Raw genomic sequence first — 18,347 nt, 5'->3', positions numbered from 1 at the left:
TGGCTGTTTTTCCGCTTGCCACCTCGTGGAGGGCAATTTTTAAATGCGTTTTCTCTTTTATTTCTTAACGTACTGGCTGAAGAAGATCTCCGTTGTTATAACAAGCAATACCACCCAGTCGTAAATGGACTATTGACGAAAGAAGGCCAGCGGTCATAAAGATAATTTGCGATGCGCATTTGCAGTGATTAGAGGACCAGCCGATTCATCGGCTTCAACGATCTCTGGACATCTGGCCAAAGCGTTGCACAATCTCGTTTGCTTGCATGTGTTGTTGTTTTTTTTAAAGTTGAATGCACAAAGTACGCTTTGATTTGGAGAGAAATTATACATAGATGCTAGTAGGACTGAATCCTTGGCCTACAGCGATGCAAAATTAAGTATCTACAGTTCATCTAAATTAATATTGGCTAGAAGGAATGATAAAGCAGATGGTTGTATTTTGCTCCTTTGCTTTTTTTTTGTGTTTCCCATGCTGTAGATCCTCTTTAAGAGAAAGAGGGAAATTGCTGAGAGGTGAAGTTGCATGAATAATTCCCATGTCAGTGAAGGGCACACATCTCCCCCTAAGTTCAGGTGGGAGCTTGGTTGCAGTCCATCGATTTCCTCCCCCTTTAACTGCCAAGATCTTTCTGAATTTCTTTACCGGAACCCATAACTATGTCTTTCTTTGGCAGAACTCTCAAAAGCTTGAAAACAGGTGGGAGAAGTTGGCCTAGGAATCGAGGTGATGTCACTTCGCGAACCGTAATTACATACTCTCCTGAAAGATATAAAGGAAAGCTGGGAATTAACAGACGGGTCTGGATTAACTGTTACCCTAAGCATGCTACAGAATAGGGCCCTGGAGGACCGTTCCCTGACAAACCACACATATGGAACCACAGGGTTTTTACATGGTGGACTGTCTATGCAAGGCCTACATAAGCAGCACGGATCATATGTCTTCCCAGGGCTGGTGGCTGGAATGTGTTGCCCCAACTGAGTTAAAATCTAAACACCTCTGCCCTGCTAATTGATTATTGAAAATCCATGTATTTTAATTGAAGAAATGTGCCCAGGGCAGGGGGCTCAAAGCACAGACTCTTGCGCTTAACCACCCACTCATTTTCAAATGTAATGGCCGAGTAGATATTTTGCATCAACAAAGCAAATCCGACGCCTGGTTTCCAAACCGTCCATGCAGCTAGCTCTCCCGCGTGCTCCGGGGGACGGAAATCAATCCTGCCACGGAACGGGATGCTGGCAAAGTTCAAAAGGCAGGGAAAAAACAAGGCACTTCTTCGCTGTCAACCTTTTTCAGAGTGAAGGCGGCCTTTCGGCTTTGAACAGCGTGCTGGAGGGCCCCCTCTGCATCGCAGCCTGCGAGGTTATGTATCACTTGAAAACAGGATTCTCTGTTCCAGCTGGGTTTGCAAAAGGTTTCACTTCCACTGAAGTGCTCAAGCCACGAGCAGGCAAAATCACACCCAGGCAACTCAAAGTCTTTGGACATGGATAACTAACATGGAGAAAGGAGACTCAAACTCTTACTTATATATATTTAAATACATGTCAGAACGCAACTTGGCAGACATAGCGCTGTCTTTCATTCCCCTCCCAACCGGGGGAATAGGTTGGGCTCAGAGAGAGAGAGAACACCTGGCCCAACATGGCCAGGTCATGTTTGAAGATTGAGGAATGTGCAGCCCGATGAGCATCCAGTTTTGTAAAGAAAACTGGGAATAGAAAGTACTGCACAAAATGAAAGCATCCCGCACAACTGTGATCACTAACAGCTTTGTTTTTCAAAACCCCAAGGAGTATGGATTTTAAGAGAACCATCTAGGTGCTGAGGAAACCCCCCCTATTGATGGAAAGTGGAAACATTCTGGTTTAGATAAGGAGGCTTGACAGCAGTGTCTTCAGAAAAGAAATGTTTTTGCCTCTTTTACTGGTTGCAACAGAGCTGGCAAGGTTCAAAGTGACAGCGATTGTTGGAATACAAAAGAGGAAAAAAAAGATTAAAGAAAAAAAGAAAAAGAGGGGGAGAAATGTTTGGTTGCCCTAGAAATGGCCCTGTTCCCATTAGTCTTCCTTTGTGACCCATTACCATCACACATATTTTGGCACCAGAAACATATATGCAACCTCCTGCTAAACCTGGGATTTCACAGCCTTGGGGGGGAAAAAAAATCCTACCACTTTGGGGAGGGCTGCAACTCAAAAGATGGGTAATGTTGCTAGGTCTTCTGGGGATCTCCAGAACTTGATGGCACGTGAAGAGTCTTCTTCAAAAGCAGCCTTTTGAAAAAAAGGGAAAAGCTGCCCTTTTTCCATTATGCTGTCCAAGATACTGCACGTTTGTTACAGAGGAAGAGGTGCAGCACCAAAAATGCTCCTGTCTGGAGTGGCAGAGAGGTAGACCTGGTCTCCTCCAGTGGACCACTGCTCCTAAAGCGGACTTCCCGAATCGGATGTCCTCCAGATGATTTGGAGCATTCTCATCATCCACAGCCAGAATGGGACTGAAGTCCTGCACACTCTGAGAAATGAAGTCTGGAGGACGTCAACCAGTGCCTTACGCCAGCCCACTTCTTTCCATTTAAGCATTCCTCGCCACCACTGGCAAAGACAATGCTTTGTGGGGGTCATTCGACATCATCACTCCTGGCTGGGCTCTTATTGGAGTTCATGCCTATTTTAGAGAAAATGTTACAAATTGCTGCCCTCTGTTCAGCGCCCCAAATACTGCTTAGCAGCCTTGCTCAGCGTCTGTCCTGATGGGCATTGGACCATCTGAGTTGCTGTTTGTTCCCATAGTGAAGAAAGAAATCCCAACACTTTCTTCCAAAGGTGTGCCTTTCTATGCTATAATGCTGCTCCTATAAACTTAGATTACTGGTCCTTTTTATTCAACTCTGTTTTAGACAGAGAGGGGGTTTCTCCCCTTACTGACTCATCCCAATCCTTTCGGATGGAAATGCTGGGGACAGTACCCAAGACCTGCTGCATGCAGAGCTGCTTTTTCTCTGAGTTCAACCCATCCTTAACTTTGGCATCTGGCCAGAGGAAATCAAACTCCCAGCAAGCCAAATTTAAACCTGGTCTTGTAGAGAGACCATTATTTGGAACATGGTAGCCCTCTGCTAACTTTGCCTCCTGGTCCAAGAAACCAATCCAGTTCCACAAAGCCTGGTTTTGGACCTTCATCTGGAGCATGATAGTTCTCCCCTGACTTTGTTACTGGGGCCTGGAACCCATCCAGATGCTTCATCAAAACCTGGTCTTGAGGAGTGAACAAGGTACTTCTCCCTAACATTGTCACCTGGCCAAAGGAACCAATCCAGTTCTACCAAACCAGGCTCAGAGAGGGATCTCGAGGGAGAATACTGGTATTGCTCCCCTGTTACTCACCATACTACAGATTTATCCCTCTCTCGGACTACCTCCTCTGCTTCCTGGTCTTTCCGATCTTGGATCAGTGTGTGGGGAATCTAAGCTCTTCCTCCTTCGGCTATGCAATCTGCCTCTGCTTGACTGGCAGCTGGGACACTCTCAGACCCCCCCACCCTGCCAAAGTGCAATTTCACACCTGTTGCTCAGCCTGATAGCAGTCCAGTAATTACTTGGCTTTGTTCAGCCACACCAGTCTCAGCCACGTGCTTGCTTGTATATTAAGGGATTGCATAATATTAATATCTGGCCACGTTAGTGTTGGTGGTGCTTGCATGACAACACAGTCACTCTGCAGCCCGCAGCCCATTCTGTTGGGAGTCATGCTAGGATGAAAATTCCAGGTGCTTTGTCAGGCAAAGCTGGGTAGGTCTCAAAGCTGCCAACCGGCACAGGGGGAACCAGTAACTCCAGAGATATCAATGGCTGTTCTGCTGAAGGTTGTCAACCTGTTTGACAAAAGGTTTAAGTACAGGGTGAAACTTGGATGAAACAAGGACTCCTCTGGGGCAAAACACAACATTATGGAAGGTTCTCAAGCTGGCAGTCAAAAATACAGCACGCAATCACTATTTCAGAGGGATTAACATGAGGAGCATGTTATTATGGAGCTGGACGGGGGCCAGGACACCTGGGTGAGCAGCCCCTGAATTCAAAGGGAAAATATTCAAGGAGGTTTTTCTTATTTAGTCTAGGGCTGAACTGCAAAAGTAGACACCTCTGCAACTGTGGGAAGGGTTGGGAACATATTGGCGTTGTGCTCCAGATGAAGCACCAGCCTGACGCAATGCCCAGAATGAACACAGGAAAGTGTATGCAAAGTTGCTCAATAGAAATTAGTCTTAATGGGGAGGAACATGCTCTGGCTGCAGCCCTAAGTGCTCGGATGGACGGTCTCTGTTTCCAAGGAATGTGCAGAGAGTCCAGTTCACTGTGCTTTGGGAAGGCAGAGGTCTGCACCAGAAGACCCACTGTGAACCGATGAGGCTGTTACCTGGCTGTGCAGATGGATTTGCTGGGCGGTGTATTCAGTAGATGCACTTTTGACCTTCGAGGTTGGAGAAGACCCCTGAGAAGACCGTGGACAGCCAAGAAAACAAACCGATGGATCGTCGAACAAATCAACCCAGAGTTCTCCCTTGAGGCACAAATGACCAGGCTCAAACGATCCTACTTTGGACACATGATGTGAAGTCCCAGCTCTCTACAGTAGAGAAGGCTCTAATGCTGGGAGAGGTGGAAGGAAAGAGAAGAGGACGACCAGCAACAAGGTGGAGGGATTCAGTTATAGTGGCGACAAGTCCACCATCAGAAGATCTGAAAGACCAGCTTTAGGGGTAGATCATCATGGAGGACATCTATCTACGTGGTCATTAAGAGCTGACACCAACTTGATGGAATCAATCCATATTCATGGGATACTTTGTCCCATGAACAGCCTTGTCTTCAACCACTCAGGAGATAAAAACATTTCACGGGGGCAACCTGTGTGGGCTTTCCTTTTTCTGGCAGTCCATCAGCTTTCCGGAAAAGAAAGGACAGCTTTCTCCATAGCCCGTACTAATATCATCTACTGTAAATTGTAGCCTAAAGGATACTGTCAATGGTGGGTGGGTGTGAGCTTCGCTTCTGTTAATGGGGGAGCAAAGAGCAGCTAACTGTTTGAAATGATTTCCTCTGGTTGATGATGGTGTCCGAGGGCTGTCAGCACGGTCTTTATATGCAGAAAAAACAAAATCTGAAAAAAAGTGCCCCTTTTCCCTTCTGTGAAGGATAGCTCAAGTTTTTGGAAACTAGGAATCTGATTAAATCACAAGAACATAGAAATCAGTAGCCCCCAGAGTTTTTTTTCACTGAGGCCCAGAACACCGATTGCCCTGAATAACGCAAATACAAAAGAACACAAAGGAATCCCAGCGTCTCCTTTCCAGCACTGGCCCTTCCAGTTGCTTCAGAAAAAAAATCACAATCTGGGAGCAAAACCAACACCCTCCACTGTTTATACTGCCTCAGTTGGAATTCTGGAGACTAAGGTTCCAGAACTAACACTGGGGAGTCCCTGGGTATTTCCTGGTTTAAGGAACTGGGGGGCCATGCAACACAAGACTCGGAGGCCCCCTCCTGCACAGCCCCAGATTAACACCGCAGATGGATTCCTGAAACAGGTGGAGGAAGGAAGAGGAAGAGACAGAGAAGTTTAGAGGAAACAGCCATTTTGACTGGCCAAGTGAACCAGAAGCAGAACAGGTCTGCTCCCTCCTCTGAGGAGAATGAGACCACGGGCTGATCTACCCACTGGCAAAGACGGAGCTGAGTTAGCCCATGGCTGGGTGAACTGGGCTGAAAACCCCATTGGTCCAAGCCGAGCGATGGAGGCAGGAGATCTGCTATAGTTTCTTTGCTCCGCACCTTCAGATCATCTACTTGTCGCCCACTTCAGCATGCTGCTTTGCCTAGGCCCCCTCCCCTTTTCTGGGACCCAACACCTCGCAGCCTTTTTGGACCTTTTCTGGCTGGAATGCTTCTTCCTCTGGATGTTCTTCACCAGCCCTAGGACCTCCAGGGGTGACAAAAGCGGTTGCCCGACATCTGGCGGGTCGCCTTCTTTATATACTTGCTTCTGAGATTCACTCTATTCTGGCCTCCTGTCCTAAGCAGTGGTCAGCCATATATTTCAGAGGATGAGGGCGACAACTTTTGGCCTACAACAGCTGGTCCAGTGTACCCAGGAAGAAATGTACTTCATCTGACCATGGAAAGTCCTTTTTGTCTTTTGATAGCAAGCATTCCTGCTCCCCCTCTCCCTCTCCCTCTCCCTCTCCCTCTCCCTCTCCCACCCTGTTTTTGGAACAAGACCTGGAGTAGAGAGATGGTGCCTTGCAATCTGACTGTGAATGTCTGTCTGTCTGTCTGTCTGTCTTATCAGCGGTTTCACCCCCCATTTTGCAGTAAGCCTTCCTCTCCCAAACTTCCCCACCCATCTGTTCCAGAAACAGGCTGACATTTAAAAAACAGGGAGAGGAAGAATGTCAAGTCACAGCTATCCATACGCAGCCTGGGCTTCAAGTCTATAGGAACCAGCGTTTGAAGAAAGAAAGAAAAAGAAAGAAAGAAAGAAAGAAAGAAAGAAAGAAAGAAAGAAAGAAAGAAGGAAGGAAGGAAGGAAGGAAGGAAGGAAGGAAGGAAGGAAGGAGGGAGGGAGGGAGGGAGGGAAGGAAGGAAGGAAGGAAGGAAGGAAGGAAGGAAGGAAGGAAGGAGGGAGGGAGGGAGGGAGGGAGGGAAGGAAGGAGGGAAGGAAGGAGGGAAGGAGGGAGGGAGGGAGGGAGGGAGGGAAGGAAGGAAGGAAGGAAGGAAGGAAGGAAGGAGGGAAGGAAGAAAGGAAGGAAGGAAGGAGGGAGGGAGGGAGGGAAGGGAAGGAAGGAAGGAAGGAAGGAAGGAGGGAAGGAAGGAGGGAAGGAAGAAAGGAAGGAAGGAAGGAGGGAGGGAGGGAGGGAAGGGAAGGAAGGAAGGAAGGAAGGAGGGAAGGAAGGAGGGAAGGAAGAAAGGAAGGAAGGAAGGAGGGAAGGAAGAAAGGAAGGAAGGAAGGAAGAAAGGAAGGAAGGAAGGAAGGAAGGAAGGAAGGAAGGAAGGAGGGAAGGAGGGAGGGAGGGAAGGAAGGAGGGAAGGAAGAAAGGAAGGAAGGAGGGAAGGAGGGAGGGAGGGAGGGAGGGAGGGAAGGAAGGAAGGAAGGAAGGAAGGAAGGAAGGAAGGAAGGAAGGAGGGAAGGAGGGAGGGAGGGAGGGAGGGAGGGAGGGAGGGAAGGAAGGAAGGAAGGAAGGAAGGAAGGAGGGAAGGAGGGAGGGAGGGAGGGAGGGAGGGAAGGAAGGAGGGAAGGAAGGAGGGAAGGAGGGAGGGAGGGAGGGAGGGAGGGAAGGAAGGAAGGAAGGAAGGAAGGAAGGAGGGAAGGAAGAAAGGAAGGAAGGAAGGAGGGAGGGAGGGAGGGAAGGGAAGGAAGGAAGGAAGGAAGGAAGGAGGGAAGGAAGGAGGGAAGGAAGAAAGGAAGGAAGGAAGGAGGGAGGGAGGGAGGGAAGGGAAGGAAGGAAGGAAGGAAGGAAGGAAGGAGGGAAGGAAGGAGGGAAGGAAGAAAGGAAGGAAGGAAGGAGGGAAGGAAGAAAGGAAGGAAGGAAGGAAGAAAGGAAGGAAGGAAGGAAGGAAGGAAGGAAGGAAGGAAGGAGGGAAGGAGGGAGGGAGGGAAGGAAGGAGGGAAGGAAGAAAGGAAGGAAGGAGGGAAGGAGGGAGGGAGGGAGGGAGGGAGGAAGGAAGGAAGGAAGGAAGGAAGGAAGGAAGGAAGGAGGGAAGGAGGGAGGGAGGGAGGGAGGGAGGGAGGGAGGGAAGGAAGGAAGGAAGGAAGGAAGGAAGGAGGGAAGGAGGGAGGGAGGGAGGGAGGGAGGGAGGGAAGGAAGGAAGGAAGGAAGGAAGGAGGGAAGGAAGGAAGGAGGGAAGGAAGGAAGGAAGGAAGGAAGGAAGGCTCTTGCTCTTCAGTCATGTCAAATCTGCTAATTATTAACACAAAAACATGCAAGAAAACCTGCCTTTGTTTTAATATGAAACTTTCCACAATATTGTGCCCTTTTTACCAAACTTGTACACTAACACATGCATAACGCAGCATTCCTCAATGCATCCTTTTTCTTTTACATGCTCCTTTCCTTAATACCTTCGTTCCGGGAACTGCCCCCAAAATATACAGTATTCAGTAACATATACTCTCTTAAATAGGATTACCCATCAAATATGCTCTTTTAATACAACTTTCTGTAATATGTACGTCAGTCTGTATGTGACTTTCTCTTTTGTATGACGCTTGTTTTGCTGAGCATACCAGGGGCTACCAGGCTCCATGTAATGCTGTCCCCCGAAACCACAAGACAGCCCACATCAGCATATTCACACCATTTTGCTGTACAAGAAAGCTCTTGTATGCTCTTAATAAGGAGGACATTAAAGTGATCTGCAGATTCCACATCCAATGTCCTTTTCTCCCTCCTTCTGCCCTCCCCTATAATGAACACCTCCGGCAGACAGTTAATAACGGTGAAGGCAACATAGAAGGGAAAATGGCTGCAGTTGAAGGGAAAAGGCATTTATGGAATTTGCTATCACCAAGAGTCTGAAGGGCAGAGAATGTGCATGGGATACGGCCTCTCTCTTGCTAGTGACATTTTGAGAGATGCAGGAATCATCAAAGGTCACTCACGGAGTGATGGGAGAAGGTATTATTAGAAGGCATTAAACAGGAAAGGGAAACCTTTGGTCTGATCAGGAGAAGCCCTGTCGGAAACCTCCCCAAAGGGAGCAGGAGGATGCTCTGTGTGCAGATCTGGTGAGTGTGTGTGTGTGTGTCTCTACAAGCCCAGGGAAAGACAAGAAGCCCTGCCGATCATAATTTCCCACTCCTCTGACTGAACCCCAAATGGTTTACTCAGAACTTACCCAAGCTAGCAGCCTCCTCCTAATGTGTGGACTTCAATTCCCAGAATTCTCATCAACGGCCATACAGGCTGGGGGAATTCCGGGACTTCCGCATTTGCAGAATGACCAACCTGGGCTGGAACAGGTTCCTCTGACTCTGTCTCTTTGGTAGTGGATTTTCCTGTCACTTTTAGCTGGAGACACCCAAACTGAACATGGATCCCTCTGCAAGTATGCTACTACTCTTCCATTGAACTTTGATGCCTCAGTGAACCTGCTCCACACAGGTACCTACTGCATTTCAAGAGGGATTATTTCAACTCTGGCCTGTCTACTCTGTCCAGCTCTACCTTCCCAGATGCAGCTTTTTTATTGCATTTATTCAGCTTAAAGCAGCCTTTCTCAACCTTTTGACCCTGGAGGAACCCTTGAAATATTTTTCAGGCCTTGGGGAACCCCTGCACATTCAGGCTCAAATACAGGCCAGAGGTTACAAAATGATTATATTCGTTTCATGGGTGGGCCTGCATATAGGCATTAACAGCGTTCTTCAACTAAAAATAAAGAATGAAACTTACCTCTTTAATGTGAAGTTGCCTGAATTTGAAAATTTTTAAAAAATAAATTGTGATCTTCCAGGGAACCCCTGGTGACCTCTCGCAGAACCCCAGGGCACCAGGGAACCCTGGTTGAGAAACCCTGGATTAAAGGATTCTTAGGGAAGCTGTGTGTGGGGGGGTATGTATCAATGCTATTACTGAGGACTGTGGAAAGCAGAGTAATGGCTAAGTGGAGTCATTCTTGTTGGGATGTACATGGAGGTAAAGACAGGTAAGACAGTACCTTGTGGTAGGATCAGAAAGAGATCCTCTGTCCAAGAGGAAATATATTCCCCTTTGCTTGGGAGAATTTAGTCTTGGTTTAGAAACTTGGATAAGGATGCTGGGAATTTCCAGGTTATTCCCCCTCCCTGTAGTCTGCGCCCTTGGAGTCAAATGGCCTGTCCTGCATTTGAACTTTGGAGTTTGCCCTTACAAACTCCAAAGTTCAAATGCACCAAGAGCTTTCCTCAGATCCAAGGAGAGAAAAACGTTTCAGAAAGAACAACGAAGCAACAGTTCAAGAGGCAGAATTCTCAACCTGACATCTTAAACTTAACCCAGAAAGACAAATCTAAGGTGTTAGATCTGAGACAGTGAACAGAGGTGTTTGGATACAAAAACCCCTCGAGGGTCTGTGTGTTGATGAAAATAAGATTTTCACCCAAGGAGCATTCAGACCTTTGAAACTTTCTGCCCAACAGCTGCAGGCACAAAAAATGATCTGCCCAAGATGACAAGCCGAAGCCTGGGAAATCTTACCTGGTGGAGGTGGTGTGAGGGCTTTTGGAGGGTTTTCATTCACCCTGGACTTCCATCCTTCAATGGCCATTCCTGATCTAGAAAAGAGAAAGGAAGGATATTTTAAGTGAGGGACTAAGATCAATCGCTTGCATTGCTTTTAAGGGGCTACTGCTTTGAAAATCAGTACAGGAAGAACATTCTCATATGGGTGCAAAGCATTTCAAGACTATATTTATTCCTCTGTCAAACGAATCTGCATTGCACCTGACTGAAGTCATGGTAGCTCATCGGAGGTGACTGAAGGAGCTTGTGGGTGATGCAAGATTCAAATGGGGATTTCCTGACTTCTCCCTCAGTCTAGAATAGAGTAAGACAGCAATTTCCAGAAGACGTGGTGAACATCGATCCTGCAAGCTAAGTTGGCCCAGGAAACCTCTCCACCTGGCCCTCTGCCCCATATCCCACCTGTACGGGTGGGATTCCTCCATGCCTTTCTGCATTCAGAGAAAGGGAGAATCATAATGGGTTGGCGATCAAGGTCCTTTTCTCCATAGACATATCCTTGAAGGGCAGGGATAGACTTCAAGGGTGGGGCCCAGTCCATGACATCCTCCATCCCCCAGCAGGCATCCTGGAAAGCAGTCTGGACTTGGGGCTCATGAGAGCTCCCTCCTTTGATTAAAGGACCCTCTGACACATCAAATAAAAGCCCACCTACTAAGGGTAAGACAACAAATAGTTGATAAAAATAGCAGAATCAACCAGAAATGGCGTTCCGATGTAACAGTAACATCTGCAAGAGAGGAAGCTGGATCTCACAAAGAGAACACTCCATTGGTGTGGATTCGCTTCTGACAATCGATGCATTGCTATGTTGACATAAAGCTCCGCATACCTACTGGGAAGTAATCCCATTAAGGTCAGTGGAAATTACCTCCAGGTAATGGTTACGACAGTTTTGCTTACTGGGCAGTAAATGTGATGCCTCCGTTGGGACTTCTTTTTAAATAACCATGTCCATGGCAGAGCTGTGCGTTTTGCTTGCTTGCTTATTGGGAGAAAATACTGAATATTTTTTTCTGCCTTTCTTTGCACAACCCTTTGCCCAATTTTTTAAAAGGTGGAGAGGGTAACCAGGGGGTGAGGAACAGAGTCTGGTTGCTTCCCAGGGCACGAATAAAAGAATCAGCAATCACACCTAGGAGAGGAACAAAGGTACATAATTTAGCCCTAAGAATAACCAAGGCTTCATAGTTTGCCAGCATTAGAAGAAATAAAGTTATATGAAACTGTCTTTTTTTTTTAAAAAAACACCCTCTGGGGGGGGGGTCTAAAAATAATAAACAGAAAACAAAGAGAGTCCAAAAGTAATGTGAATTGATGGGGTATAAAGGGAAAGATTAAAAGATGAAATCCTTAGGATGGTTGAATTCCATTAGCTAAAAACCGAAGTGCTTCAATTCCTCGGTATTGTATCTACCTATCTATCTAACTCACAGCAATGTGAGTTTTTCTGTTTTTGATCTTCACCACAATCCTGGGAAGGAGACTCGCTGAAAGACGAGACCGGTTCAGACACACTCACTTAGATAATAGAAGAGTTGTAACCGTTGGCCTCATGGTTTCTCATCTGTTTATAAGGAATCTCAGGTGGCTCTGGGACTCCCCCCCTCCCCGCAAGCAGTGACTGAGGGCCCCAAATTCTGGTACCTGCATCAATTGATAATGAGGCTTTCAAATATTGTTATTCATGAAAAGCCAGAGAACGAGAAGAATTAAGCAAAGCATCTGCATCTTTTCCTAAGAGTTTTAAGTAGTGACCTCCCCCCACCTTTTTTTTTGCATCACTGCTTGTGTGTTTCATTAAAAGTCCCAAGTCTCTCTACTTCGGGAACATAAACAAATGATTTCAGTGGTGCTTACGGGATGCTCTGGCAGGCACACTCTTATAAACGGAATGGGGACATTTTATTAGTATCTAGCTTGTTTTGCTTGCTTTTGAATTGTCTGAGATGCCAATCTTTTATGATGGGGCGTTTACCAAGGAAGTTAACCTCTTCCTCTATTTTCAGTACTCTCTGGGTTCAAGGGATGATCTCAAGCTCGTGTAGTTTGAGAGAGGGGGAAAGAGAAAAGAAATACAAAAAATTATTTTCAGAAATGTGGAAAACTTTGACCACTGGAAACCTCTTTGAGTTACAACAAGGACCTAGGCGAACACAAATGGTGATTTGTATGCTGGTCTAGAAACCCAGAAGCTTTATTTAGATTGTTCAAAAGAATGTCTAACTTTTAAGATGGACTTAACCACCTGCCACGAACGAGCATTGTTTCATATAAAAACAACTTAATTGGGCCCCTTTTAGATATTTAACTGCTTTCACAATGTTTGTCCAGCAACTGCTTCTAAATCTCCAAATAATACTGCCTTAACTCATCTGAGTAAATCCCCAATTCCTTTATGAAAACATACAAAATATCTGCCTTCCACTTTTAACTCTTCCTCCTGGGCAAATTCTTTCTCCCAGGGAGCACATGTCCCCCACCCTCCCTCTCTTGAATTTAAATTCTCCCATGACCCGTCACCTGCCATTTTGTTCCAGCCACTGTGGGTTTCGACGTCCCTGCGACCTGCACAAAACACTCTTTGGTCCCCCTGAAACGAGGTCGCAGAAGGCGACTTTTCAGGCCCTCCATACAACACTCTTGACATCAAGAGATTTAAGAAATGCACGGCTCTGCCTGTGCCATTTTGAAGGGAGAATGTCTTCTCAGACAGGAGTTAGGGTGTCTTCTCAGAACGTGGACCACTGGAACCTTTTCCTGCTGCAACCTTCTCCTCTCTGAATTTACTGGTTACCATTTCAGAGGATAGCGATGACCTCTGCCCAAGTTTTAACAACATGGTGGGTTGCCATCACTCCACGTGCTGCACAAATGTACTGATGTGCATGGAAAATAATGACCACCCTTCTTACCTTCTAAGCCATTCACAATATGTTCACTGCTATTCCACCATAATTTAAATGCTAATATCTGGGAAAGTCCCGACGCTGAGCATTTTTCAAGGTACTATTGTGTCAACAAGGCCGGAAACAGTTTGGGACCAGGAAATTTCTTCCTCCTCTATAGGCCTACTCAAGTTTTCATGTCCTGGAGATGATATCCTGCTGACCAGATCGCCGTGGTGGCCCATATTCAAAAGTGGCCATTCTCTCTGGTAGCAGACCACGTGTGGACCATCCATCCCCAGGAAGATGGGGATGATCCAACCAGTTAGACTGTTTCTACTGTAAATTATTTAAATTATTGTAAGCAATCGTATCCTTTTGCTCAGGCATTTATTCACTGCTGGTTGGATCATTTGGATCAGTGTTCCTATTTGTTACAAAGTAAAGCTCTATGGGCAATTGTTTTGATATTTGTCAATGGAAAGCAAGAGGGAAATGACATAGATAATATATGGAAGGAGAGATACCCAATAAATATTAGTATTTGGAACAAGCATTCTTTTAGCTGTAGGACTTCCAAAGACAGCACTATTTATTAGTTGCTGGTCAGTGCATCCAACTTCGGGAACACAGTGCCTAAATGACAACTTTGCTTTAACTCATTCACCACTCAGTGAGTGTTCCAAGTGTCCCATCAGACCATTTCGTGTTGATTTACACAGAGATCTGCTGGAAGTTACTTGATAAGTTTTGATGGGACAGGTCAGAATGTAAATACCCCAAGAAGTGTAAAGAAAGCTGGATGGGTTCTACAGGAAATGGTTCTGATCCTGGTAAATCCCACCAACATGAAGATTTTGCTGCATTATAATTCAGCAATTTTTGAAGCCTATTATAAACCAAGCTCTGCAATCCAGGAATCCGTTAGGCCCAAAGGATGGATCCTGCCTCTCCCGTGATGTAATGCTGCCTCTCCCCTTCCCAGAGATTAACTTTTCTTCCAAGGCAGGCTTACTCTTTCCATTACCCTGGGTAGTATTCAGAACGGAGTGGTCCCTTCCGGGCAGAGATGACAGCAAGGGGAACATTAGCTGCCTGAATTGTACTTACACACAGGATTAATACAGGGCTTTATTATGCCACACCACTCACTCTTCAGCTCCCTTAACAAGAACCTTTAAAGAAACCAAACTGCTTTCCTTTCACAGAGTTAGCCAAGTACTTAGTTTATATGCAAAGCCAACTTTTCCTTTTAGTGAAATCATTCCAGATTCAAATCCAGAGGCGTTTTACCCAAAAATGCTAAGGCTGGGGGGATGTATAGTCCCCAGTTGAATGTTCAGGCTAGCAGCGGCCAAGGTTGCCGTGCAGGTTTACTCAGGAGTAAAACTTCCTGGCTCAGCTCATCTGACGACCAAAGCCTTATACCCAAGTTACTGAAGCTCAAGGTGTAACCATATGGAATACATTATGCTTCACACCATAGTCCAGTTCACTTGACATGCAAAATGCATGGTTAGACTCCTGTAATCCACCCTAATCCTAACTGCAAACCAACCAATCTTATTTTAGCCTAATCCACATGTTGTGCAAAGCCAGCCCTTATATTCACTAATGAAGAGCCGAGAGGACTGCCTTAATTGCTACTTAATATGGCACCATCTCATCTAAAAAATCACGCAGCTGGAACCGATTGACTGTCAGGCACTGCATTTCTACGTGGCCCAGAAGTAAATCCCTCTGAATTTATCTGTGTTAGACTGAAATCCTATATTAACCTGGAAGGAGTCACCCCAGGCTGGCTTTCTGTGTAGCAGGCATGCCCTGGACCCATCTTCCTTCCCCAATTTGCTGCCAGAATTTCCAGCTAGCAGGCCTCACCACACCCTCGGCAGGTAGACAGTGCAGAGCCAATGGGGAAAATATGCGGCCACTGGATGGGGCAAATTCAGGTGGGTGTGGAAGATTCCTGGAGGATCAAGCTATCCAGTGGCTATTAGTCTGGATGGGTGTTTGCAACCTCCTGAATCCAACGCAACAATGATTGCTGTGAAGCGGCAGTGGAAGAAGGCTGTTGCCTGCCAGTCCCTGCTTGTGAGCTCCTGAGATGTCAGGTAATGTCAGAACTCAGCCTCGGGACTCTAATTATGTTCCAAGCCAGTGAGGAACATAGCTTAAGAGTTGGTCTTCACAGGTATGTAGAGTTTAAAGCTGGATTTATCTCAGCCATGTCCAATATTCTAAGCACAGCACCCCTCTGGTGCTTCCCATCAAGGAGGAGGGTTTCCAGCCAGGAAAAACCAACCTTAACAAAGGGGAGCCCAGGAAGCCCGCTGCAACACTCTTGATTTCCTGACAAGGATCCTTCCTCCCTCATTTCCTCACCTTGCGCGTCACCAAGGATCGGGAGACTGAAGCCAGAGGTACAGCAGAAAAACGACTATGTGAGCGAGGGGAGTTGAGCAGCTGTTCAACTGTGTCCTATCTTCCCCCTACCCCCCAAATAATCCCTACCCCCTCAAGCAACCCCCATTAAGAGAACCCCACTCCACATGCTCTGCTCCATTTATTATTTCTGCATTGCGTCAGGGGGTAAGCATTCGCACTAAGCCACGGGGATTAAAGACTGAAGCTGTGGGGAAGTCGGATCATATCCGTCATACCCATCTGTTTTCGATTCCAACCTTTCACACCTGCTTTTATTTATTATTCCTTGCTTAGACAAGACAGGGCTCATTTTTCAACCTTTTTTTTCCTTAAGAAAAGTATGTAAAGGCAGGGATTTCTTTCTTTTTTAAAAAAAAGATGACCATGATCATCTATCTTTTCAGCTCTCTTCAGCCTCAGTCTGAAGATGAAACTCCCAAGAAGAGATTTTAGAAATGTTTGGCATGACAGGGTCTTGGATCCAGGGAGAAGTGGCAGAAAGCACTCCTTCTTTGGAGAGAGTTGAGTCACTGCATCCCAGCTGAAGTTACAACCATCCTTCTTCTGCTGCCAAGGCGAAGCTTTGTGGGCAATAGATGCAAGAGTTAAAGGTTGCCGGCCACTTCCTTTGTCTGAAGCCAGTCCCCAGGAAGTCTCGATGTCAAGAAAACTAGTTCCAAGCTTAAGGAACATTCTCTGAAGAAGAGTGGACTTCTGTTCTCCTTTGGAGTCCAGAGAACTCCATGTCTGATGGAGTTGCTGGAATGGCTACCACGAATTTCCCCTAGGGGCTTTGCTTGGAGCTGGCACAGGAAGAAGCTAATTGTTCTAACAATTTACATGGTGTGAGGTTAGCGGTTTTTTCCCCACAAAGCAATGAGATCCTCTTGTTCCAAAGAGAACAGGCCTGTTGTTGTTTATTCGTTTAGTCGCTTCCGACTCTTCGTGACTTCATGGACCAGCCCACGCCAGAGCTTCCTGTCGGTCGTCAACACCCCCAGCTCCCCCAGGGACGAGTCCGTCACCTCTAGAATATCATCCATCCATCTTGCCCTTGGTCGGCCCCTCTTCCTTTTGCCCTCCACTCTCCCTAGCATCAGCATCTTCTCCAGGCTGTCTTGTCTTCTCATTATGTGGCCAAAGTATTTCAGTTTTGCCTTTAATATCATTCCCTCAAGTGAGCAGTCTGGCTTTATTTCCTGGAGGATGGACTGGTTGGATCTTCTTGCAGTCCAAGGCACTCTCAGAATTTTCCTCCAACACCACAGTTCAAAAGCATCGATCTTCCTTCGCTCAGCCTTCCTTATGGTCCAGCTCTCGCAGCCGTATGTTACTACAGGGAACACCATTGTTTTAACTATGCGGGCCTTTGTTGTCAGTGTGATGTCTCTGCTCTTAACTATTTTATCGAGATTTGTCATTGCTCTTCTCCCAAGGATTAAGCGTCTTCTGATTTCCTGACTGCAGTCAGCATCTGCAGTAATCTTTGCACCTAGGAATACAAAGTCTTTCACTGCTTCTACATTTTCTCCCTCTATTTGCCAGTTATCAATCAAGCTGGTTGCCATAATCTTGGTTTTTTTGAGGTTTAGCTGCAAGCCAGCTTTTGCACTTTCTTCTTTCACCTTCATCATAAGGCTCCTCAGTTCCTCTTCACTTTCAGCCATCAAAGTGGTATCATCTGCATATCTGAGATTGTTAATGTTTCTTCCAGAGATTTTAACTCCAGCCTTGGATTCCTCAAGCCCAGCTTGTCGCATGATGTGTTCTGCATACAAGTTGAATAGGTAGGGTGAGAGTATACAGCCCTGCCGTACTCCTTTCCCAATCTTAAACCAGTCCGTTGTTCCGTGGTCTGTTCTTACTGTTGCTACTTGGTCGTTATACAGATTCTTCAGGAGGCAGACAAGATGACTTGGTATCCCCATACCACTAAGAACTTGCCACAATTTGTTATGGTCCACACAGTCAAAGGCTTTAGAATAGTCAATAAAACAGAAATAGATGTTTTTCTGAAACTCCCTGGCTTTTTCCATTATCCAGCGGATATTGGCAATTTGGTCTCTAGTTCCTCTGCCTTTTCTAAACCCAGCTTGTACATCTGGCAATTCTCGCTCCATGAACTGCTGAAGTCTACCTTGCAGGATCTTGAGCATTACCTTACTGGCATGTGAAATGAGTGCCACTGTTCGATAGTTTGAACATTCTTTAGTGTTTCCCTTTTTTGGTATGGGGATATAAGTTGATTTTTTCCAATCTGATGGCCATTCTTGTGTTTTCCAAATTTGCTGGCATATAGCATGCATTACCTTGACAGCATCATCTTGCAAGATTTTGAACAGTTCAGCTGGGATGCCGTCATCTCCTGCTGCCTTGTTATTAGCAATGCTTCTTAAGGCCCACTCAACCTCACTCTTCAGGATGTCTGGCTCTAGCTCACTGACCACACCGTCAAAGCTATCCCCGATATTGTTATCCTTCCTATACAGGTCTTCTGTATATTCTTGCCACCTTTTCTTGATCTCTTCTGCTTCTGTTAGGTCCTTGCCATCTTTGTTTTTGATCATACCCATTTTGGCCTGGAATTTACCTCCAATGTTTCTAATTTTCTGGAAGAGGTCTCTTGTCCTTCCTATTCTATTGTCTTCTTCCACTTCCGTGCATTGCTTGTTTAAAAATAATTCCTTGTCTCTTCTGGCTAACCTCTGGAATTTTGCATTTAATTGGGCATATCTCCCCC

At 46.2% G+C, this 18,347-nt stretch overlaps 1 protein-coding gene across 3 annotated transcripts in view; it reads right to left on the bottom strand.

The window, feature by feature from the left end:
* Nucleotides 1–288: 288 nt before the first annotated feature.
* MORN1 (MORN repeat containing 1) overlaps nucleotides 289–18,347 on the bottom strand; it is a 72,708-nt gene continuing 54,649 nt past the window's right edge. For all 3 annotated transcript variants that reach the window (XM_063317487.1, XM_063317488.1, XM_063317489.1), the window contains 2 exons: nucleotides 10,248–10,324; nucleotides 289–763 (listed from right to left, as the gene is read on the bottom strand). In XM_063317487.1, the coding sequence (XP_063173557.1) occupies nucleotides 615–763; nucleotides 10,248–10,324 (226 nt within the window). In that variant the 3' untranslated portion in view covers nucleotides 289–614. The remainder of the gene's footprint in view (nucleotides 764–10,247; nucleotides 10,325–18,347) is intronic.

The sequence above is a fragment of the Candoia aspera genome, chromosome 18, assembly GCF_035149785.1.
Source record: "Candoia aspera isolate rCanAsp1 chromosome 18, rCanAsp1.hap2, whole genome shotgun sequence".
Lineage (NCBI taxonomy): Eukaryota > Metazoa > Chordata > Lepidosauria > Squamata > Boidae > Candoia > Candoia aspera.
The sequence above is the reverse complement of the archived record's forward strand: the minus strand, read 5'-3'. Positions and strand labels throughout refer to the sequence as shown.